We start from the raw sequence: 26313 nt of genomic DNA, 5'->3' as shown, positions 1-26313 counted from the left end.
GGGAGATGGGCCACTGCCTTGACACTGTTTAATTAAACCCTTAGAGACTACTGGCTGCATGGGAACAAGGGCCAAATGAGTTGCTGGGTCATGTGCATGCGTTCTGCCACATGAATAATACAAAACACTGCAGGCTGATTCAAAATAATCTGAGAACGCTGCTCTTTCCACGGCTCTGCTCGTGTGACAGGGAAATCCAGGGTGTTTTGTCCCTGCTTCTGTTCAGTGTGGTTATAGCAGAGTAGCTGGTAAAAAATACATACAGTATGGAGACACAACAACTCAGGTGATTTGGCAATGTAACAAAGACAGACTTATGTTGATTAAGAATGGGCTGTGTGTCTGTGTGTGTTGTTTACCTTATTGATGCTGTTGATGCTGTGGTTAGGGAGCAATTTGATAAAAGCTGGTCTGATCAATTTTTTTTTTTATAACAGTACAATGCAAATGACTTTGTTACTGTACATTACACTCGTAGTGACAAGAATTATTATTACAGTTCCCCTTTTTTTTCTCTATGAGAAATTTTGTTGGCTATTGGCCCAATTTACATATATATTTGGGTATCTCTTTTGGGTTACGGTTGCTAGACTAGTACTAGTACTAGTACTACTGACGATACAGTACAATACGATACGATTCGATATGATTCGTTACGATGTGATACAATACGATATAATACAATATGGTTCAAGTACTTCCATGAGAACATGTTGTTTCTTTAAGGATTTATTGGTAGGAGTCCATAAAAAATGAACATTTCTCAGACATTTCCACATTTCCTCTTACAATTATTATGAGTACAACCTGTCAAGGACAAATCAAATGAGGAACGCTGTCATTTAACTCAGCTAATCTTTTATGAAACACTTATGGAAAGTTAAAATGTTACTGAATCCATTCTGTACAAAGACTCTTACACAAAGAAAATAATGACAGCGAGAGGAGTTAAAAGCTATTTTTCACTCTGTGGGAGTAGCTGTAAAGAGTGGACAATGTTACTGCCAGATTGTTGATATTCATTTTTCCTATATGATGCAGGAGTGAGCAGAACATGTTAATCTCTTCCTGTAATGAAAGTCTCTCCTCAGTGTTTTATTCTTGAACTCCCTAGATAGCCCTCTCCCTCCTTGTCTCTATTGTCTCTATGAGAAAGGATTCACTGAATAGCTTGACCTTCACTTCTACTCTCATGCTGTACAGTATTAGTGCAGTAATTTTCATGCTTATCACAAACACTGTGACTGCTCCTGAAATCCTCCTTCCATTTGAACCCATTCACACACAGTAACACTCTCTCAAAACATGCTGTAAAACGTGGAGAAGTCCAATCATTGGAGATTAATTAGGGTACTGAATGCTCACTGAACATCCATAGGGCCCACCCACAATAAATACAGCAATAGCAAAAGCTTAACAACTAAAAATGTACCTTGGACAACACAAAACACTGAAGTGAGGTCTCTGTAGGCTATGAACGCATGCAGGAGTTAGACTCTGTACTGCAGCTGGGAGCTGAGAGCACAGCACAGTGGGGGATGCTGGGCCTCTGATAGGCTACATAGCAAAGATGAACTAATGCCACGTATGATTGATGGCATTTCTGCCAGCAAATATGTAGGTGTGTGTGTGTGCATGTCCAAGTGTTCGGCTGAGTGTTTAAAAAAAGGCACCGAGCCCACCAAATCGTGGGAAGAGTCGAGGAGCTCTTTTCTTTTTGGACTCTGCCTCCTTTAGCCAGTGTTTCTTCCTCTTTGTGTCCATGTGTCCTTATAAAACACAGAAAAAAACATTGTTATTAGAAATTAAAATCATATAGAGTTATAAGCTGTAATTAATGGATTTATCAATGTTATTAAACCACTTTGAATGTTTTATGCGACATGGAAAGAAAAACTTACGATCCACCAGGTTGTGAAAAATACTGTATCTCTGGCTAATAAGTCATATTGAAAAATACGCTTGTTTTCTGGCTGGCAGTATAAGGCCGAGATGACACTGCTTAAAAGTTTGTGTCATACCATAAATATGAAATTACAGCCACTAACCGATTAACTTAGCTTAGCACGATGACTGGTAGCTACTGGAGGTATGCAGTTCACTCTGTTTACCCCAAAGATAACAAAACTAACAAGTAGAAAACAGCACTAAGACTGAACAAAACAAATTGCCATGTTTAGGACTAGATTTTGCTACCTAGCTATGATAAACTAAGCTAACCAACTGCTGGCACTGCCTCCATAATTACATATACATTGTGGTATGAATTTTCTTATTTCTTGGTCCTAGGAAGTTAGCAAGTGTAGCAAGATAGCACATGTCTTTGCTAAGATAATTAACTTTTCCTTTTAAAGTGGATCAGGTCAACGGTTCAGTTATGTATCTATGACTACCAATATCTAATAAACCATTAGAAAAGCTTACTGAGTCATTTGTACAAATATTAAGCCTGTTGGTCTCAGTTTCAAGTGAGTTACCATGCCTTGTGTTATTGGGCACACAATCAGTTTTCAGTCATCAACCTGCTGTGAGCTCATTGCTGTCAGTTTCACCAAAGAGAGTCACTAGTGTAATTAATTATCTCATACTGACACTTTAAAATCCGTTTTTATAACTAGGCCAAAATTTTTCCAGACGTAGGTAGTGTTTTGTTTTGTCTCGTCTGTTTTATGTGATTGCACAAATTTGCACTCAAATAACACCACAAAACTTTCCAAGTTTGACATCAGTGTTCTGTCTCTTATCTCTGAGAAATTAAAACAAAAGACTTAATTAAAACTCTACTTTAAAAATATTTTTCAAGGTGAACCAACTTTCTCTCTCTCTCTCCCTCTTGATGGTTTGTAATCCGCCTTAAAACCAGAATGCAATTACTCACATCAAATATTTCTTCATTATGTTCAAACAGCCCTGCTGATTCTGAATTATTCTGACAAATGTTCTATACAGTACATCCATATTAATAAATTGTTAATTCATTAGCCTAGTTAATTGTGATCCAGATGACCTGCAGCCTTTTTCCAAAGGGTCAGAGGTCAAACCTTTGTAAGAGTTCTTCTTATAAAAGCGCTACAAAGTGTGATGCAACACATCAACTTGGCAACCACAAACTTGTTATAAATGATTTAAGAAATCTATAAAGCTTTAGTAAGTGATTCATTAACTATTAATAAAGGTTTGAGTTACAGTTTGTAACCCCTGTAGAAAGAGCTCCTTGTTACAAAATGGAGCTATTTTCTTCACATTCACAAAGCTTAGTTTCAGCCGGCAGCAGTACTTAAAACACACGCTCTCCGAGGACCCATATTTGAGCAGTTTATGTCATTATCTCAGAGAGAATTAGGGCCTTTGTTTGCATCCCAGCAGGAACCATGCACAGTGAAGTTAAAGGTTGCCTTCCTCGCTAACGAAGCTGCTTTTATAAAACATCGAGCGACTGTGTGTTGCATATATTGGCACAGCTTTTGTGTGCGACTTCCTGACCCCGTGAAGGAAAACAGAGGGTGACCTTTGACCTCTGGTCGTTACCGCGATGTAGAACAGAGCCGCCTAATGAACACCTCTGTCCTCTGTGTTTACATCTGCCAATCAGACACGCCACTCTTCGTCATCGGCCTTTGTGCAGCCATCAGGCACAAAAGCAGACAATTAGCTGCGCTTATTAAGACCCTGCTCTTTAAAAGGAGAGCTCTGTGTGCTGGTAATTAATCAGTGCTGCACAGTGGTGATTGGGCGGACCTCTCGTCAGTCCCAGGCTCTGTAAGCCGTGCTCCTCCTCTTCCTCTGAGGGGTTCTGGGCGGAGTTTCTCAGGTAGCGCTGGTGCAGGCCGAGGCCAGGAAGTGCATTCTGTCTGCGGCGACGAAAGTCTTCCTCTAAGGGGTCTTCGGCTGCGATGTCTGTGGGTGTGAGCAGAGCAGAGCAGAGTGGAAATGAATCACTATTAAACCCTGTCTTCCTGCTGTCTGGATGGATTGCCTGAGGTGTTAGAACCAACATTAAATCTTTTTTTTTTTTTTTCCTATGTAGCTTCTCAAAATTTCAGCCCTCTGACATGAGATGTGTGGCACAGAAAAACTACACTGAAAGGGAAACATTACCTTGCGATGCCCTTGGCAGTGTGAATACAATCAGACAGGGGGGGGGAGATACACACATCTATTATAGCAAGTTGAGCACAAGTGCAAAAAGGTATATTGATGTAACCAACATGAAACAACAACATGAAATAAAACAAGAAGTTCAAAGACTCCCTAAGGCACTACAGACCCCTCCTTCCTATCAAACACCAACCATATATTTCATTCATATTTCATCTGCCTGACTTTATTGTGATTAGTCATGTAAATAAAATGAGATTTGGTTATTCTTTTCTCTAGGTAATTTACATTTATATTGAATTAGTGGCAGGCAGGGTATGGGGGGGGGGACTTATTATGCTGCGAGATTACAGGCAGATCTCATCGCCATTGTGTTGTGTAATTAAGGCAGTGGAGAGGAGAAGAAAGGAGGCCAGATGCTCGCCGTGCTGAACCTGGTCCCATTTAGAGGAGGATCTGCACCAGCATTTCAAAATGCCCTGTACCGTGTGTAATAGCTTGGCCTTAAACACATCAGAAGTCATTACAGACAGGACAGCTTTGTTTGACACATTGGTGCACAGTTGCAATTGCCATCTAAACACATAGACATTGTTATTTTAATCATTAATGTAAACTGTGGCTACGCTGAAACACTAGCTGTGATATGTTTTACTTTATGTGTACATTTTAGATGTCTCTTTGGTTCTCTCAGGAAATAAAGGACGGCTGCATGTGCTCAGGCTTTAACCAAGACAGAGACATCACTGGATTTCAATTCTCTTTGAATAGGCATCTTATTACTGCAGGTCATCCATTTTGACCCAAGTCCAATTTCTTTGTCAGGAATGCTTTTCGAGTGTGTTGAGGTCAAAATTGGCTGAGTAATTTCCACAGAGCAGGGTTAGTTGTCTGGTCGAAGATACGCAACTTTCAGGTGATTTATGTTATTTTCGCCGGGGACTTGAATTTCTTTATTTCAAATTAGCTTTTCGAATCGAACACAGCTTTAAAACCCAGAGAGGTGACCCTGCAGAGAGAGAGAGACCAGGTCCCTGCGGACCAACAGAAACAGGACAATTGGTGGCTTTACTCTCATGGCTGCAGCTACTCGTTTTCAATCCAGCTTTTGGGGAGGGGGTGGGGGATAACAACTAATCCCAAGGTGCATGTGTCTGGTGATCCTATCAGGTGAAGTTAGACGGCTGGATTAAGCTCAACATGGATGTGACTTCAAGGTTGTATACTTTGTTCCTCAACTCCAGGGGACCAACAGTTTGCGTCTCTTGTGGGAGCGGTTACCTGGGTGATAAGAAGAATCCTATCAAGTTGCATAATCCATCATCAGTTAATTAATTTCAACAAAAACAATATCAAAGAGCAGTGATGATAATGAGATCTTTTAATGCTCATAAAGGCGGCCTTTTTATTTTCTGGATCAAGGACTTAATTTGAAAAGCAGAGTGAACACAGTCGAGTTGCTGGATGCGTTCATTTGCACCTATTGTCTTGATCTGTCATTTGTCTGCAGGCTAAACAATGCTGTGTGTGTCTGTGAAGGCGGCTTGATGCACACCGTCTAGACACAGGAACACAAGAACGTGTGCACAGCCACAAACACCCGGGTTAACACCATAAACACACACAGACACAAAATATCTCTGATGGAGAGAAAAAAAAAAGAGGCAGCCTCCTCACTGCAGCAGACTAGGTGTTTAGCAGACGATCGAGGAAGCCTAAAATAAATCACCGTTCAGGAGGAGGCTAACCCTACATGACAACTACAACCATGCAGCAGATTATTTTCAACAGTGCACCCTCCCCTGGTTCAAGGCGTCTGATGTGGTGCTGATGTGACTCTACTGCTGAGCACAGAGAGATACACTCTGTGTCCTTGTTCAGACATTGCCAAAGAAACTGGCAGCTTATCCTTGCTATCGTTCATAAAGTGTCCAGTGGGGGGGGGGATTAAAAACTAGATGATGCTTCCTGCCAACAGGAAGCTATAAATGATAAATGGCAAAACACAGAAACAGGAAGTCAGATTATTACGTGTCATGTTGGAAGGGATGGATACAGAGGAGGAGGCTGCATGCCTTTGTGTCTCATAATATTCTTGTGAGGCCACAGAGGAACAAAATTGGCCAATTTTGTTACATAACTTAAAAAACAGTGTTGATGCTTAAATATGAACATTGATCGGATTCTTTACAGTTAAATTTTAGTTGTCTCAGTTAAATCCGCCATACATTTCATCCATCACATGTTGCTTCATTTATTCTAGTGATGCTTCTGGTTTTGTGACTGCTGGACTGTCGTTTATACAAACAGTGACATCTAGTGGCCACATGAAGGTAAGAGGCAGCAATGCCTTTTCTGTTTCAGTGAAAATAATCATATTCTTTCTTCTTTATTTATTATTTTCCCCAACAACTTAATTTATGTTATTTTGTAGGCTGGTGTTTTATGAAGCAGTTGTTCGCAACCCAGGGGTTAGGCCTTGTGTGGGGCATGGACTTTAATATCACTGACCAGGTAAGAATTTAGAAAAACCATCAAATTGTTTTTACTCTGAGTGGATCTGAAGCCAGAATGTCTCTTCGTTTTGACTTCTCACTTACAGGTGTGATTTATGAGGGTTGACAGGAAGAGACAGCTTCATCTGTTCAAAGCTGTTAAAGTAACTTCCCCCTCTCCTGCAGGTTTTCCAACTGTGAGGTGAGAGTTGAAGTCAGAGGGGGGTGTGTTTGTGTTCTGAAAACAGCTGGTAAGTGCACTATAGTTTAGCCAGCATAGTTTTAGCAGCAAAGCCAGGAGAGGCCAGATACATAGAGGTTCAAGTTGGTCTTGGAACAAATAAAAATGAATAAATAAAAGATTCATGTGCCCCTATTTACAGACTTTTGTTGCCATATTCACTCCGACCAAGATGATGCATCAGTGTGAGTGGATAACTCCCAATGTCAGAGTCTTTTCAGACGCTTCCACTGAAGCTTCATGGATAAACAGTGAATTTGAAAACAAATAAGTTAAATTTTCTTTCTATAACTCTGGTAAATATCCTCCATCAATTACATTTAAAGGGCATCAGCATTTTTTATTGACGAGCATGAACAAGAGACGTGACAGAAAGAAAACATGTCCCTCTGTGTATAGAGTGACTTCTTAGATAGACTTTCAACTTGTAGTATTTTATTATTATTATTTTAGTCCCAACTCCCAATTATAAATCCTAAAAATTGCTCTGCTTATACCTGCAGAACTCGCCTGAGAATCATCACATTTTTATTTTTTTCGTAGGAATCAAAATAACATGGTAACAGTTCCCTGCACATCCTTGGATGCACACAGCGACGCCTACCAGCTACTCTGGCATTGATTTAGTGGTGTCCGTTTGCCAACATAAAAACAAAAAAGTGAGCAAAGAATATTATGAATCACAAATCCCACTGATATTATTATTCAAAGCCACCTCTCTTGAAAAAACACTGTGGTACAAAATGATGTGCTGATCCAGGAGAGGGAGCCATTGCACCATGAATTAAAATTCCTGCTCCTGCAACACTGTTTTGTTTTCTCAGATGTTTCATTTGATCTTAGGGGTCATGCTTTAGATATAGTTAGATATAGACTAAAAACATAGAGCATTTAACACATTAATGTAGATTTTAAAATGAGGATCATATCGTTTGTGATGAGACAGTGCATCTTAATTTTCAACACTGTTTGACGCAACATCTGAAATATCTATCCTTTAAGTACTGAGCACATTTAGGCATAAACACACACTTCCATGTACAGAGACACAGGGCGGGGGTTGAGTGTACAGGATGTGTAAGAAATAGAGAGTGGCACAAGGCTGCAGTGTCACCTAGCAACAGGACTGTGCAAGTAACCACCAATTCAATCAGCGATGGTGAAATAGAAATTGAAGGACAAAACAAATACTAATACTTGGAGACATGGCCTTCATGCCTGACTGACAGTGTCGACACGTGCACGCAGAAGCCGTAATTCTGCTTTTACACACGAGGTATTAAATGTTAAGCTTTAACATTTCAGCTGAAGGCCTCACCCTGCCCTTTTCTCTCTCTCTCTTCAGTTTCCCACTCCTTACTTGTCTCTCACAAAAATATGCAGTGGGTCTTGTGTAAATAAACTAGCCCCGAGCACATTCCTGAAGAAACACACACATACAGATACACGCTTCTCTCTGTGCACACAGTGACCTTTGAGACAACAGCAATCACTCCTACTACTCAATTTAACTTTGAATCACAGCCTATCGCATGTTTGAGACAAAGTGTTCGACAAACAGTTTTAATAATCCTCTCAAAGCCAGACATATTTGTGCAGCTTTGGATTTTTCCCCAACTTATTCAAGAGACTGAACTCCAGTATATAACTCTGAGTCATTTGCCTCAGTGTCTCTGACAGAGCTCATGTTCTGTTCAGGGCGTTTACTGAAGAGGAGCATTATCAGCACCTAAACAAGCCCATAAAATTGTCCATTTGGGTGGGGCTGAGAGAAAAAATTTTAAACAGGAGGGAGAGAAAATGAATCCCACAAACGGCTGTTTCATTCTCACCTGGTCCATAAAGGTAAAGGCATACCTACCGCACAGAGGAGGGGAAAAAAAAAAAAGACCTGAGGGTTCCAAGAAGATTGTTGAAAAGAGTGATTATATCCTTAGATAAATGATGAATGTGATTATTTTTAGTGTGGGAACACACAGCACATTACCAGTACATTGTCCGTGAGTCACCTACAATGAAACTGAGGCATTAGTGGGTTAAAATAATGCACACGGTGAGTTGTTTGATGAGTGAGTGTACAAAAGAAGCAGCCACTGTGGTTTCTTTTCTTGCGTTTTTGTGAAGCTTTTTTTTTTTTTAAATGTGTTCAGGCACAAGCACACACCGGATACTTCCAGAAAGAGTGAGACGATAAGAAGAAGCAGAACACCACACAGACATCAGGCGACTGCAGCAGCAGCATTTCCACAACGTCAAACTCAACTTTATTGACCAAAATCTGAACTCTTTATTTTGGTTTTCTTTTTCTTCGTACAAAGAATTAAAAGTCCCCTGTCTGTCTGTCCGATAACGGTGTTGGTGTGCTTCATGGTTTGCTGATACAGTTACAGTGAAACTACGAAGCAGCCCCCCTGGAATCAGCAATCATGCAAAAACAAACAAACTGTGGTATTCTCAAATATACATACAAATGTAAAAGTAAGAAAAATGCACATTCTTATAATTAAATTATTAATAATCTACGTCATTCATATTACACACGCATGAACATGGTAATAGCTAACAGGTTAGCGAGGTGAAGTTTGAGTTAAAAACATTAGGGCTCAGTGGTTAAGCTTTTTTATCATTCACTTGTTAAACAGGTCAAATGAAGAGAGCAAAAATGACATGCGGAAGTCCAAAGGAACAGCATCATGTTCTCCTGCTACAACAAGAAAGACAACATCCACCTCAAAAGGAAAAAAAAAAATATATCTATATATAGCACATACCCAACTTTGTGCATGTATCAGAAGGAGAAGTACAATTCAATTATTGTAGTAAACAAATCACAAAACCCAGCAAGATGGTCCCCCCAGAATAATGGAATAAATACAAATATACAAATACTGTGAACATCTCTCTCTCCTCCCTTTCAGCTAAGTTAAAATGAGAAAATTGTCCTTTGGGAATGAGAAGCAGGAGGACAGAGAGAGGAGAGACCAACCATCGCTAACAAACATTGTCACGTGGGCCAGTTTTTTGTTTTTTTTCCAGGTGTGAAAACTTTGTGTTGATCAAATCTTGTGCCAAGATAATTACTTGTTATCCAGTCTTAGGAGCTGCTCCTTACCATTAACTGTTAGAGATTTTAACTGACCATCCTCCTCCACTTCGACTCGCTCCTGGCCGTTCTCCACGATCCTAGAACAAAAAGAAACAAAAACCCCAAAAGGCGTTTAGAGAGCAGGAGTGGAGCTGATAGAAAGGGGAAAGCCAGTGATAAATCCAGGTACCGTTTTGTAGTAATTTTTCTGCCGTTGATGAACTTGGTAGAGGTCGACACCGATCTGAAATTACCCATTCCCCCTCCACCGCCGCCAAAAGACGAAGAAGAGAAAGACGTGATGCCTCCTACGCCCATGTCTCCAAATGAGCTAAAACCTAAGATCAACAAAAAACTTGTTCAGCATCAAAATGTCTTAATGAATCCAGCATGTGCTCATTTTAAAGATATTTGTCGAGATTTCGACGCACCTGATTCAAACCCTGAGAGACCAGGCCCAAACGCTGGGAAGCTTCCGAAACCAAAGAGCGAGCCGCCCATCCTGCTCCGGCCGGCCCCCCTCTGGCGACTGCGACTGTTTCCGAAGAAATCATCAAAAGGGTCGTCAGCTGTAAAGGGAAGCAGACGGCGTGATTTAGTGATTTCAGAAATTCCTGGTTATCCAAAAAAGATTAGAATTTTTCCCAAAAAATACTTTAAACCTGTGTTTGATTATTATTTTTGTCCACTTGACAGCAGCAAAAACACAGTTGGCTATTTACACATCCAGCAAATGCAAAGCAACATCAGCATAATGTGTCTGAGCACCTGATGAATTAGGTCTAAGATTTTTTTTTTGCTGTTTTTAGCCTCCGCCAAGTCCCTCGGGGGAATACCTGTCACTGTAGCTGCTACATGCTCCACTACCTCCACCAGCCAGACGCTAACTCTGCCTGCTGTTTGGTGCGGAGCATGTCGTGTGCAGTGGATAGATTTGAAAAGCTGCCTGCTGTGAGAGCGCTGGGAGTGAAACCAAACAGTGAACTTGAAGGTCAGAAAACCAAAACAATGAGCTGAAAGAGCCTTGGACAGTGGGAACTGCAGAACTGGGTGATAATTATCTGTGTCAGCAGAAGAGACCACTTTCACTTGAAGCGCTCATTTCCTCCATTGTTTAAAATAATACTTATTATAGCAGCTTTAAGGCGGAGTGCTGATTCCAGAAGATCTCAGTACCTGATAAAAAAAGAAAAGCTGTGGTGGATGTCGGAGCACCCGTTTGTAATTTCTGGAACATCCTTAACCCTAAACCGTCAAAGTGCCCAACCACTAATTCTCATAAAAGCCCTGTGGACATGCTACTAATTGTGCGCTGCCAATCTGGGTCACCCCAGCAGGATAAGGCTGGATCACTGGCACTGTTTGCTGAAAGAAGACTCTTCCTTCAACCTTGAACATACCCAGGCACCGACAAGAAAGCTTTGCTTGTTCCATCTGACAGAAAGCTTAAAATAAAAGTATCCCCTGCCCACTGTCGTAACTGCATTAGTGTCCATTTACCTAGAAGAACACATTAGAGGAGACAGCTGAGCGCTTACAAAGCTGTCAGGAGAACAGCAGACACAGGAAGAAAGAGCTTTGAGAAACGCTGTTTAAACAATTGAATTCTGCTTTTTATTCCAGTGGACATGATCAATTTACGCAAAAGATACAGCTCTGATGAAAAGTGAAGACATCCTTGGAACAAAAAAAAGAAAAGAAAAAGCAAAGCACTCTAAACTTTAAAAGACCCGTCAACCATAAAGAGATCAAATCAGTGAAGAATGTGCCACGCCTGTAAAGCGCTGCACAGGGCGTAATAGCACAGGATTCATTAAAATGACAGTGTGTATGGGTTGTTTTATAAAGTACATGACACAACATAAAGTGCAAAAAGCTGAGCCCAGGGAGACACTGTGATGTGACACATTTCTGCTCTACATCTACTACATCTCTAAAAGAGTGTAAAAGGATTCTGCTGGTATCTGCTTCCTGTCCACTTCTTCACATGTTCACTTCAGACCGAGCGTGCGCTGTTGTTGGCAGGCACCCAGGCCCTCGTCATCGTGTGATTCTGTATTTGTCTCAACAGCACACCCACCCCTCCACCCCCCTCCCCAGTCTGTTGGATGCTCTAGGTGGGTGAGTGACTGATCCACAGGACCAGCTGCTGCCGGACAGTCAGAACCGGAGGCTGGATGGGATTGTAACAACATATCTAAACTCTCTCTCACTCGCTCTCTCTCTCTGTGTAGCTGCCATCTTAAGGAAAGTCAAGGAAACCAAAATGGTTGTTTGAAGAAACACACTTAATATAGAAATGAAATGAACTTATGGGGGGGTGTGGGGGTGGAAACGGTCCTGTTGCCCACCAATCAAAACATGATAAAGCTTGGCCCCAGTCAAAATAGAACTTGAACTTTACTCTTCTGTGCGACAGTGCGGACAGCTTTATGGTCTGGCTTTTTTTAAACGGTCCATGTTTACTGAAAAGTGTAAACAGGAACAGCTGTGTTCCCACACTTCATCTTCTCAATGTAAATAATACACTTATACATGTCAGTGTCATAAAAGTAGATTATAAGAGCAGTCCGACCAAAAAGACGATGGCTGTGTTCTCAACAACAGGATCTCATTTGTAACAACACCTCATACTATTGGTAGCAGTTTTTCCAACCAGACTACGTAGCCCGGCCACGCTTGAGAGCTTGAAACGTATCATGTTTTACATGTGCTCTCACACACACACACACACACACTTGGCATTATTACATCTGCTTTTGTTTTAATACGGAAGCTATTTTTGAAAGCATTCCAGTTGAGTGATGTAGACGCTCAAATTCATCCTCTGCCTGCGTCTGAACTCCATATTTAGAGCTCCACGGGGTGAACTGCACATGCCTTCCAATCAGCCTTCTGCTGAACCCAGACGACTGAGGACAGGCGCTAAAACCTCCGTTACTACATTATACTTACTACAGCCACCGACACGTTCTGAGACAATCAGCTGTTTGGCATTACAAGGCAATACCATTACCACAAATAAGAAAGCAATAGTTTGATATAGTTGTACATTCGGCATCAGAGCTTCTATTACAACCTAAAAAGCTACTTCAATGTTGTACCTCTAAGAAAAGGACAGAGAGACACAGCGGTGACAACGTACGTTCAGTCTATTCAGAAAAAAGCACACATTTTGTTGTGAGAAAAATATGGATAAAACAGTTATACATGCAACTGAACTACAACTACCTGAGCTACACAGGGCTATTTTTATTGTCCTTTATTCTGTTATACTTTGTCTTTTTATATAACGCTCTGACACATCGAATGGAGCATCTTTCACAGACTGAAAAACCAACACTCTATAATTATCCAGCCGCTTTTGAATTGATTGTAGGGATTATAAAAATAAGAAAAACATTTTTAACAAGAGGGAATAAATTAAGAGTGTAAACCCTGGTTGGTGTATGAGGGATACATAATGATGCTGAGGTCGACAACCAGTGGAGATGCTCAGTGTCTTCCAACTAGTGACATTTAGTGGCAGTTGACCCCCTGAGGTGAACAGTGCTTAGTATACTGGAGATGCACATTACAGCACTGCAGGCGGATTAGCACCAGGCTTTGCAGAAGGTGTTCTGGGTACTAATGCTCCATCTTCCACATTTCTACACAGCAGGAGCTGCTAGCTTCTAGCTAACAGACAAACTAATTAGAAAGTTGACATACCAGCGTATTATTATAACACAGATAAAGCGGAGGTCTACAGGATGTACTCCTTCTCTCTCGGTCTCCCAGGAGTATTCCCAGGACATCCATGTATATTTTTGACCAGATAAAATTATCAAGTTAATAATAGCCATCGCATGTGCCCCATTCCTCTGACACTATTCAGTCCCTCTCTCTGCTTAGAAAAACAGGGAAATCCCATCAGTGTCTCACCGGAAAAGAATTGGACTTACCAAAAAAATCTCCAAAAGGATCTCTGCCGCCAAAGAATTCCCTGAAAACGTCCTCAGGATTACGGAATGTGAAGCCGCCGCCGCCAAAGTGATCGTAATGGCCTCCTGTAAATCATGAAGCAACAATAAACTATGGATTTAAGGCAAGATTACACACACACACACACACACACACACTGCTATCGTTACAGGTCATAAAAAGTGATAATACAATACCAGGCTGTTTATGGACAGTTTAGATAAATACATTCAGAATATTGTAGGAACCTGCCACTAAAAACAGCTACAGAGGTTCATAATCACAGCTTATTTTTAATTCTTGTCATATTTTGCCATCTCCTTATCACTGAAATATTATCAGCCTCTGGCAAAGATATTATTTTGAAAGTCATCTCCTTACCTCCTCCTCCTCCTCCCCCTCCTCCTCCTGAAAGGCCTTCTTTTCCATATCGGTCGTAAATATTCCTCTTGCTTTCTGTGGTGGAAAGAGTACAACTTCAGATAAGACTGAGAGACACATAAAACTAAACTGTTCCTCCCCTGTTGTGTTATAAAACTTGGATAGGGTCAACCTGCAAATAATGTGTTAACATCAACCTAACAGTACATTTTAATTCTTATTTAATTGAGGTACTGTAAGTAGCAGTAAATAGCGTAAAGAGACTGCAGTGTGTTACTAGAGGACTTGTTTCTAACCTGAAACCCAGCACATAATTATTTCTACTTTACATCCAACAGATACATGATTACATAATCTATATAATTTATTCCATTGATCAGCTTTACTGTGTGCTGTGCAAATTTCAAACTAGATAATGCTGATGTTCAGCATAAAAAAGGCATTAAACAATCAGCACCCAAACACATTTACAGACTAATCCGATAAGGGTCAAGGACATCAGGTGACAAACAGAAAGTAAAAGTGAAACCACTAGACACCAAGTTTGTACATTAACCAAATACAGATGCACATTCATGCATAAACAATCCTGACACTGTGGAGTCTTGATTACCCGGATCTTGTGACCACGTCGTCTAGGCACATAACTGTGTAATAAAATGCAAGAGGCTACTGCTGTGCATTGAAACCTGCCAGACACTCTGCTTTCACTTTTAAGCTGTCAAACTTTTTTTTTTTTTTTTTGTGACGCCTTGAAAAAGGTCTACGACCGAAACGTTGGCTAAATAAAAAAAGTTTCAAGTGAGAAGAAAGTGTGCAGGAATTTCTCTACCAGTTTGAAGCCGTGAAACATAAATATGAAGTCATGGTCATTCATTAGATCTAAGTTAAATTGAATTAAAAATAAATTTTCCAAATAATGAACAAAAACAAAATTTTGCTCCTTTCATCTTTCAAATGTGACAATAAGCAGCTTTTCGTTGGACTTCAGCCTGATGTTTGGGTCAAACAAACAATCTGACGTTGTGATTTTTGGCTCTAGGAACTAGTGACCTTTTATCAAACAAACCCATCAAGAAAATCAGGTGGTGAAGTTAATTTCTTAAAACCTCTGTCCCTATATGTAGTTAATGGAAGTGCAGTTCATGTCTCCTTGACAGCAGAGATGACAACAGACAAACATTAGCCTCCATATATACGGTGCACCTTATTTAAAATAGAGCACATAAGAGAAGGTGTCATGTTAATATACACAGTGCTCAACATAACTATATAACATAATCCCTCTCTTCTCCAAGCTCTGCAGTGAATCTTACCATCTGAGAGAACTTCATATGCCTCTGACAGCTCTTTGAACTTTTTCTCTGCTTCATCCTTGTTGTCTGGGTTCTTGTCTGGATGCCACTTCAATGCCAATTTTCTGTAACTGGAGCATAAAGTCAGTATAAATACAAGTTGACATAAAAATAGAGACAAGCACAAAATGTATACACACAGACAAAGGACAAACAGTTGGGTCTTAAAACAAAGTGTACGTATATGTATGTATGTTTGTATGTTTGACTGCACACAGCCACTGTTGTATACACAGACATACACACTGTTCTTCTCCCCACCCAAGCAGAAATAACAGAGACAGCCTGAACCCTATTGACGTGCAGTGTAGGCCTTGCACAGCGGCTTACGCTGCATCAGCTGTTTGTTTCTAAGCCCAGCAGCAGCACCGGCAGCAGACACACAGATTCTGTGGATGAGACTAGGGGCAGAGTCCGCCAGCAAAAAAAAAAGGCTTCACAATCCAGGGATTGCCTCTGTTTTGGATTTACGGTGAATAGTCTTTGTAGTCGCTGTCTTTGTTGTAATCTGTGACATTATCTGGCTGTCTAAAGCCGGGCCAATGCTCAACCAGCCAACATATATGTTTTTGAGGTCTTTGTAGTCTGAAGCGTGTGTTCAAGAGTGAAAGCAGGCAAAATTTGAAGTGACATGCTAACAACAGCATGCTAACAAGACTTTGGAGCCTAATACACGGTTGCCCATAAAGTTGGAATAATTTAGTTTTCAGACACATTCCTCTTTTTATTATAAAGGTTAATTGTGGTTTAATTTTCACAGTGATATGTTTGGAAGATATTGATCAATAGAGTTTTGAGATAAACTTTATCTATCAAGCATAAACCAAATTGTCACAATCATTTCATGAGAAATTTATGGGCAACTGTGTATTACAAATTTTCTCCATTGGTTTGGCTCATTTCTTGAAACAGAAATTACCTTTTCAAAACAGAAGATTTGATTTAGGCCACATGTAATTTTCCTCGTCTTTTGTTTATATGGTTATATTACAGTATATTGTGGTATATACATTTTCTTTTCACTCTGATGTATGGAAGTTACTATATGTGTGTGTGAATAAAAATGGTTACAATTTCCTTGGCAGTATGAGTGCTACTCTCACTGTAAAATCCTCTTTTTTTCAGTTGTATACACAATTGTATTCTGTTAGCTAGACAAAAAAAACCCAGTACAGTAACCATTGTCAATGAAGGACTGGGCTAAAACTGAGAGGTAGGTGGACATGAGGGATATTTCAATGGTCCTCTGCCATAGTGACAAAACATCTAAACATTTTGACTTGCTCACACAATGCCAAAGGGACGATGCATTTTGGGGGCACTGACTATTTATATGAGAAAGGAATTTAGTTTTGAAACATGAGTGAACTGCTTTGGGAGAGATATGAGCTTTTGCAAGTAAGCTATGGGGTTGTGCTGAACTGTAAGACTGTTTTGCCAAATGATCTTAGTTTTGAGTATTTGAGTATTTGAGTTTTGAGAATGTAATTTCTGTTTCAAGAAATGAGCCAAACCAATGGAGAAAAGCTGTAATGAAGATATTTGGATTTTAAAGGGACAATGAGGAGTTTTGGAAAGCAAAGTGTTTTCACACTACATTTCACATGAGCCTCCGTGCGCACGGTAACATTCTTGGACCGGCGCAAGACGGACAAAAGCGAAAAGAATGTTTTAGAGAAGAATAAAAGTCGAAGGTTCAAAGATGATCAGATACCATCGTAGTTCCGACCATAAACTGTGATTCTGCGGCGTTATTCCCATGACCCGCCGGGCAGCGTCCGCGAAACCGAAAGTAGGAAATGCTGGACGAGCCGACCACTAATAATAATAACAAAATAACGATAAAGACAAAACGATATACTTATCGAAAATGGACCCATTAACAAGTTTGGGTAACGTAGATTCATTCACATTAATATGAGACTTTTTTATAACCAAATACAAACTCCTCATTGTCCCTTTAAAAAATATAATAAATTTGAAAAACAAAAACATGGCAATCATTATTTCTTTACACAACCCATGACAAAGGACATTTTTAGTACATGTGAGGCTAATGGGAATGTAATTGGTTTTGCGGATATTTAGTCATAAATCTAAGTATTGCACAAATTCAAATTTTGAACTGATGACGGCATTAGATAAAAAGTTCAAGGATCACCAAAGTGGCTACAATTCATTTTGAGGAGAACATGAATCTTTCCACGTATTTCATTGCCAATGTCCATTGAGTACTTGCAAACATATTTCTTTTTGGACCAAAGCAACTGACACACAAACAGACATTACTGACCTTAGGGCTACACTGCTAACATAGCTGATAAATCAGAGACAGAGATCGGGAAGAGAGTGCTGGGGTGACAGGTCAGAGATAAGGCTTATTGATTGATGATAGTATAGATAACATTTGACTTTGGCAGCAAAGCAACTGAGGGCACCGAGATAGTAGATTCGTAGTATGTGCTGCCTTTCTTCTCCCTATCCTAGATCATTGGAAAATTGAATAACCTGACATTGGTTGATTGAATCAACAACAATAAGTAATAATCAATGGTTTTCACCTTCTCTCACATGCTTTTACTTCACAGTGATGTTCTGCATTCCCCAAAATAACTTTTAATGCTCTCAGGAGCCCAATTTCAATCAAATGTAGCTCTCCTTAACATTTAAATAGACGTTTCAGAAGCTGCTCTCTTGTCCAAAAAAGTGTTAATGAGAAACCTGTGAGGAAATGTAATTAACTAGAACTGGGCTCTTCGGTGGCTAAACTGTGAGTGGTGGTTGAGTGCAGGGGGAAGGTATTCGACAGCAGCAAGGTTACAGGAAGAGGAGTGGAAACTTTCTGCATTGCAGTCTCTCTGTTCTCTCTGTCTCTCTCTCCTTGTGTCAGTTGGTACAGCCAGAGGTGGATATAATTAACCTATTACACCAACGTTCAACAACAACACCAGGGGAAAATAGGGCAGAAAACGCTCAGGGGCACTTACGCCTTTTTGATGTCCTCTTGCGTTGCATTTTTCTGGACTCCTAATATCTGGTAGTATTCCACCATGGCTCTGTCTGTGTGTGTTTGTCGGTGCCGTCTTGTGTGTGAGGGTCCTCTAAGTTTGCTCCTGTGGAAAGAGAGTTAAGTTCTGTTAAGACATGTTTGTCAGGAGAGATAAAGACCAACAAACTTCGACTGAGCGTAACCATGCGCGACAGAGACGATATCTTTCCTCCACGCCAAAGGGCTAAATCTGTAAAGGGGAAGGAGAGGGCAATGGCATAAACGGGGTGGCAATACCCAACAATGTAATCAACTGAACTGAAATAGAGATGCGGGGGGGAGGACAGCTAAGCTAATACAAGCCAAGCAAAATTACATAATAAGTGGGTGATCATCCCTCACCCTGAGGCGGAAAGAGAGAAAATGTGAATCATGTTATGCTTTTGAATTTTCAATATAGCTTTGAAGACCATGAAAAATTCTGTTAAATGATCTAATGCTGAAGTTATGAAGCCCTGACTCTAGAAAACAAGACAGAACAAGTCTGATGAGAATGTCAGAAGATATTCAAGTAGTCTGGTAATAGCCCCAGATACCTCCACTACAACAAAACCCAGAGAATAACCTTCACCAACCAATAATCAAAGTACTCTGCTCAAACCTCCCCCGCATGCTGCACCTAAGTGCCTTATGGGATAATAAAAACGGCTGCTAACATACCGAGTGTTGATGTAGTGGCAGATACAAAAGCCAACCAAACAACTAAAAGCATTATTGGATTTAGAGATTTACAATGTCACAATATCCTGTTTATATTTAATATCTTTTTATATATCTCTTGTTTGAAAACCAGTCAGCTGGAAAAGTCTGCCAGAGGCAGCATTTTCAACCAGGCAAAACCAAACAACTCCTCATCAGATATGCCAGAGAGTGTTGACATTTGAACCAACAAATTGCACTGTTACCAGCTACAAGTGAGAAGCCAGCTTTTTGTTTACATCTATTTGAACTAGGGAACCACTGTTTTAAAAATAAGTAAGACATTTTGAGTTGTAAATCTGCCTATTTTATAACTGTAAACTGGATTTTGTGGAGGTCATATGACCTACTTTGTAATGTTACACTATGAGACTTATGAAGTGTGAACCTCTACGATCAAGCTTTTGCAGACAAACCCACACAGATTCTCTGTTTAGACCAAATCTGATAAATCATAGTTAAAGTTGGCACACTCAAGTTGCTTCTGGATTTCCTTCAACACATTGACCTTAAATAACCAAACATCTCTTTGCGTATTTGTCTTAGTTGGACAAAAATCATTCATCATATTGCACAAGGCCAAATAAAACAATGAAGAAAACGCCAATCCAACACAGAACGAAGCATTAATTATCAAGAGATATCTATAGCTATCATATGAAAAATGATAAACAAACCAGTGAGGACTACTTACACTGGGCGTCCACTGTGTCCTGTTTGTTTGCTATTTATAACCTGTGGCCTTTGCAGTTAGATTGTGTTTGTATGGGTTATGGGCATGTGGGGGTTGGGGGTGTTTGGCAGTGCCAGTGAATGACTCCTGGTTGGGACATGGCACAGATCCTTCTTTATCCACTCCCACTTTCTGTGTTCAAGTCCCCATTTTACTGATGTGAAGTCTTTCTTTTAGTCTTTTTGTAACCTGACTTTTAGAACTCCCTCCTCTTATATATCCCAATATAAACCACACTTTAAATAAATAAAGATTTGACCCATTTTCCTGAGGGTTTTTATATAAACCAGCCCAATATCCTGACTCATCATATTAAATGTATCGTCTTTATCCCCCTCACTTCAGCCATTGCTCATCCACTCACCCGTCACCAGCTCCCTGCAGCGGCTGAAATCTAATGGACACTGGTGCCCACCAGACATGTGGTTACTCTTGGTTCTGTGCAGTGTGTGTATGTGTGTGTGTGTATGTGTGTAGCCATGCATGTATGTGCAGATTTATGCCTTGAGGTGGCATTACGCGGCACAGCTAACCCAGATCTGATGGACTCCTGCTCAGCTCAGCGTGAACCATGCCACAGAGTGAGAAACAGAATGTGGGTCAGTCAATCACACAGTGCCACAGTGAACAGAAGATGACGACTAAACTTGTTGTCCGCTCACAAAAAGTTGCTATATTTTTTATTTCCCTCAATAAGAACAGGTAGAAGTCAAGTCAGGGTATTGTTAAGTAAAGTTAACAAAGACCTAGACAGCAAAATAAACGTTCAATGGATTTTTTCTGTGCAGCAACCCCTGACCGCTCTTTAACTAAATGACTTCATACATTTTTTAGTAAATTGACTGTGGGAATGTCTGTTCCCATAAACTCCTGGACATTTATTGGTTTTCCCAAGTCTATTTTTAAGAGGAGATTTGTACTAATTTTTGTTTTTATTACTGTCTTGGTTCGTTGTGACTAAAGAGCTGGTAATCAGAATGTTTTTATCTTTCTTTGCCTAAAATGATTGAAATTTCAATTAACCTTTCAAGTTTGACGTATAGTAATCTGAATGTCACCACTCCCTTTGGATATGTAATCAAAATAACAATAAAAAATTGCTGCTGTCCAAGTATAGGTATTTTCAGGAAGCGAGAAAATGAAACCAAAAGCCAGTCAAGAGCGGTATAAGAGCAGTATCAGTGGTGTTGAGGACAGAACTGATTCACACAGCAGTTCTCGTAATTTACTGGTTGATCTTGAGTCTGACCCTGACCCTGACATGGGGACACAAAATCACACCCCTATGAATGGGACTGCACATATTAAGCTGCAAAAATGAAACCTCTCCACAGGACAGATGGCCTTATTCTCCAGTAAGTGATGAGGTGAAGACCTCTGTGATGAGCTGCCTCTGCTGTGTTTTACAGGAGCAGAGCTGAGGTGGTTTGGATATTTGACAAGGATCTCAACCCCAACACCTAACCCTCTGACAGATGTACTGAGCATGACTAACTGCAAGGATACCTCAAGAAAACATCTCCAAGTTTGAAATTAGGGATTTCCCAGTAGCTACAGGATTCAACTCCAAAATTGATGGCTATGGAGGGATTATTAAAGAGGAACTATGTAAATCCGTTAGCTTTGCCGCTGTTTTGCTAACCCTCCTCCTGGCCATGTGCATTTGTTTACAATGAAGACGGCGAGAAAGCAATCCATGGAGCACTGGATAATGTTATATACGACGTTACAACTGTGGAGGCAAAAAACTTGGAATAAGCACTGGAATAAGAAACAACAGAGGCCTACCGAGGTTTTGAGAATTTATTACAGCCCTTCGTCCAACCAAAGGGAACAACCAGTAAATAATAATCTATGATCATCAAAATAAAGACTGTCTTAACATTTGGCCGAAAACTAAAACCCACTATCAGAATGACTGAGCCTTAAATACAAGATAGTTACAGGTAAACAAGTTCATAAATATACCACTGTCTAAAAAGACAGTCCAAAGTGACTGTCGACATCAGCTACAACTCGAGAGTAGCGGCTGACCCTTATTGATTAAACAATCATTACTCTGTTTCTAAAATGATTAAACAAACTAAAACCAAAATGTTCCCTTACAACGACATGTATATTTGTGTAGTTTAATCTGTCAAGAGATTACGGGTTACGGGGGCGACGAGAGCTGGAACACCGAGGCGACAGCCCCCGATCTTGCAAGGTTGCGACGTAATAAGTGACACGCACATAGAAGGCAGAGAGCCACCATTCTCCCTCGTAAAAAGTTAAGCCATTTATTAAACCATCACAATTAAAAGCTGTTTAATTAAGGTACAAATGTAGTTAAGATACAAATCCTGCATAGTTCCTCTATAAGTGATTTACAAAAGAAGGCTGCTACAGAGAGAAAGAGCGATCACAAGAGTTCAGGCCAGGGGACAGCGTTTACTATAGGTGCAACTACATGACAGAAGTCTGCAGAAGTCGACGGCAAAGGTCTGATTCTCATTGCTGAGATATTTCACAAAGAACTGTCTTGGATCTTCACAGGATTTTGGAGCGAACACTTCCAGACAAGTTGAGCAGTGGGAGATTACAACATCTGTTCCATGTGTCTACAGCTGTGCAGCCGTGCTGTGCCAAATGAGATTTCTCTTGAAGGGGCAATATTGTGTAACAGTAGATTAATTAGTGTAAAAGTCAAATTCTTGTGAAGATAATAGGCTATTTTCTGTGAGCTCTATTAATTTATTTGGACTGTCATTTGAAATGTTGTATGTCTTCTCTATACACATTATACATACAGTGATTAATTTGGCAAAATCTGAGTCAGTGTATGCATTATCAAACATCATTTGGGTAAATGCCATCATAGTGCATTACTACTTGTCCTGACTTCAAGTTCAAAAAACAAGTTATAACAAGTTTTCACTCACATTCAAATCACATTAGATCAAAAGATCGATCGTAACACAAAGACAAATCACATAGATAAGAGTACTGAGGCTGTATATTTTACAGTGTAACAATAAAGATTTCAGCAATAATTAACAAAGGTGTTCCAGTAAAATAGGATCGCCTCAATTGCATATATCACTAGAAATAAAAAAATGAACACACATTTGTATTGCAACAGATAATTTGGGATTAATCAGTGTTGAATAAACATCAGCATGCTGATATTTTCTTTACAGGTCTGGTCACTATAAAATAATTATCCAATTAAAGGAGAGATATGATACAGGTTAAGTGTTCATAATGTAGATTAAGTGTTCTTGTATTCAAAGAGAAAATAGTCAAATATACGATAAGATTTGAAATCGGGACAGACTTGGTTCCACTGTAACTCGGTGTAATCGGACACAGATCCAGACTGGAGGTCTACAGTGTGACTGGAATTTCCCGAACACTGACTGCTTGTTGAAGTTGCATACTAACCGAAACCAATGTTACGCTCATATCTTGGGCTCATAAAGATACTTGTGTCTTGTAAAAAGCCTTGATAATTCCCATATGCACACAACTTTCAAATTAATTACCAAGAGAGCAGCTCTAGGTTTTATCTGTTGATTAAAATCCCAGATAACACTTCAGTTTTTCTGTTTCTGTTCCTGTCTTTGACAATGAGATGCTCCTGAAAAACGAATGGTGATTGTCCAAGTGAGATCTCTTTTCGTTTTAGGCCCAGTTTTTCCCCACAGACTTCATATTTTTAGAATAATTACCTGCAAACCCAGGCTCATCCTGTTACAACCAGAACAGCGAGTACACAGTCGCCCCGCACTGTGACTGCAATCAAAAAATGTGGCTGCAGTAGGTCTGTCAGTGTCAAAGAACATTCAAACACAACCACACATTTGACATTAACAAGACAAGAGCTCTGGACAAAACATGCTCTGAGCAGCTACAAACCACCACCAACACAAATCACAGCTGACACAGCAGAAACACAAATGACAGCTAAACACTACACAATAATAAGCAGGCACCTTACCTGAAATGACTCACAGCAACAAATGAAGTGTTTCTGCTTTAAACACTACAGAGTGAACACATGAGTGGCAGCTCGTTTGAGTTTCCTCTTCACTTTCTACTAGTGAAAACATGTTAGAGGCCATCAACCCGAAAAGATCTCATTTACTGTAAAGAGAAATTACCATTTTTCCTCTTTCATTTCACAAAATCAGTTTAAAATCACTTTGTTAGAACTAAGCCATCTCCGTATGTTCAGGCTATAATAAAGAGATTTGATGACTTTGGTGCATCATAGCCAGAAGACCTGACATAGCATATGGAATATTCATTATCTATCTAAGAACATTAGCTGCATATAAAAGTACAAAATTTACTGGCATTCATCAGCCAACACATGGAAACAGGCTGCTGGTTCCACAGTGACAGATTGGTTTAAAGACCAATCACAGTGAATAAAGCAATTACTGTATGTCATTAACTTTTAATGGCATTGCTCTGATAAGTCCACAGTAGAGCTTGTAACTCCAAAAGTACTTTTACATTTTGAAACCCAATCTTAATTCATAAAGTTGTACAAACTTTGGTTTAAACATGAAATCTCTGAAAGTTCCAACTGAACAAAGTAACAAATGTGTCAAAACAGTCTAATACAGTGTTTTTCAACCTTGGGGTCGGGACCCCATGTGGGGTCACCTGAAATGTCCAGTAATTAATTTTAAAAAATTAATTAAAAATATGAATAAAAACACCACATATAATCTTTAACAACTGTATTCTATACTTTCACTTTCTCGAATTTAAATAGAGTTCAAATAAAATGCAGCATATAAAAATATCTGAACTTGTGCATCTTGATTGACGGGGTCGCCATATATTTTGTAATGTTAAAATGGGGTCACAGGCTAGAAAAGGTTGAGTGTTTGGCTCATTAGACCATCTTGCTTATATCATTTATCTTGTCTTATTTAGCCAGACTGCATGCAGACATAAGTATCACTAGTCAAAGCTGGGTAATTTATTTTTACAAGAGTGGCCAAACTGGTTTGTTTCAAATGTCAAGTCACTAAATGAACTCCATATTTCCTCTGGTGCTTAACAAGAGTTGGACAGGAAATACTGCCAAACTGAAATGTAAACTTAGACATGTTGTAACCAATTAACGGGGCGTTTATCAAGTAAAAAGTAGCTGACTTTGCCTGTTACAGTCACAGTTTCACTGCAACTAACTAACTTTTTTCAACATGCAATAACTTAATAAAATATCAGGATTAATACAAAAGTAGCAATGCCTTGGAGTACTCTCTCTCCTCCATGCCTCTGTAACCAATGACAATGACAACAGTTCATGAAAAACAAACTCTAGTAGAAAAAGGTGTTTTCTTATCATCTCTGCACCTCCATTCAGCTGACACCATCAACAGGCCGATCATACGTCACAAACTTTGCGGTAACCAAGGGAAACACAGCGGCCTGATCGGATCAATAGAAACTTAACACATCAACAGAAACTTCCAGAAAGTCTTACAGCTGAGCCGACTGAACATTTTTGAGATGTATTGACACACAGCCTGGAGATATTAATATAATAGCAATAGGGTTACATAACAAGTGAAAATACCTCTAAAAATAGTGATGTCGTAACTTTAATATTTATCCGGTGGTCTCGTGTTGCCAGACCTTTAAGCGTCTATGTTTGAACTGACAGTGACAGAAACATAGGAGGGTTGTAAATATTACCAACCGGAAGCTCACAAAATATAATGCCAACTGTCAGAAAAATGTTTGACAAGTACTGTTGCTAGCTGCAGCTAAGTTATTATTATTATTTAGGTTAGGGCAGTCACAGACGGGCAAACGCATAAGTTAGCCTATAATTTAAAAACGTTTTAGGCTAGCTTGACGTAATCTTCAACACTGACTCTCAGACAAATTTACATGTGTGGTAAAATACTGACAATGTTTCATGGATAATAAACAGGGAGATAGTGTAGGGGGAACATCAGGTAACGACACCACAGCAGCATCACCACAAGTAACGTTACTGGGGTCTATGCGACGGCAATAAACACGGTCAACGACACACTGTCAGCCGTATCGACACACAACACACAGCAATTACACACAAATATCCAGGTGGTAGTGCTCACCGGTTAGAAAGAGGGAAATGTCCGCTCCAAGCGCCTCTCTGCTGTTTCTGTCTCTCTGCTGTTCCCCACTTGTCTTTTCGCCTGAGCGCGGAAGCTGCACGTTAACT

At 39.9% G+C, this 26313-nt stretch overlaps 1 protein-coding gene across 4 annotated transcripts; it reads right to left on the bottom strand.

Annotated features, from left to right (window-relative positions):
- Window positions 1-711: 711 nt before the first annotated feature.
- Window positions 712-26313, bottom strand: dnajb6b (DnaJ heat shock protein family (Hsp40) member B6b). Of its 4 annotated transcripts, none has more exons than XM_085763330.1 (10): window positions 26207-26313; window positions 18606-18731; window positions 15580-15689; window positions 14264-14338; window positions 13864-13968; window positions 10351-10488; window positions 10110-10257; window positions 9947-10017; window positions 3739-3897; window positions 712-1769 (listed from the first exon to the last, which is right to left on the bottom strand). In XM_085763330.1, the coding sequence occupies exons 2-10, from the start codon at window positions 18668-18670 to the stop codon at window positions 1660-1662; spliced, it is 981 nt and encodes a 326-aa protein (XP_085619456.1). In that variant the 5' UTR covers window positions 18671-18731; window positions 26207-26313; the 3' UTR covers window positions 712-1659. The 4 variants fall into 4 exon arrangements, with proteins under 4 accessions (XP_085619456.1, XP_085619458.1, XP_085619457.1 ...); XM_085763332.1 differs by having other exon boundaries at window positions 13864-13965; XM_085763331.1 differs by lacking the exon at window positions 26207-26313 and adding an exon at window positions 20061-20096.

Source organism: Trachurus japonicus, chromosome 20, assembly GCF_045865225.1.
Source record: "Trachurus japonicus isolate A0001 chromosome 20, Traja_1.0".
NCBI lineage: Eukaryota > Metazoa > Chordata > Actinopteri > Carangiformes > Carangidae > Trachurus > Trachurus japonicus.
The sequence above is the reverse complement of the archived record's forward strand: the minus strand, read 5'-3'. Positions and strand labels throughout refer to the sequence as shown.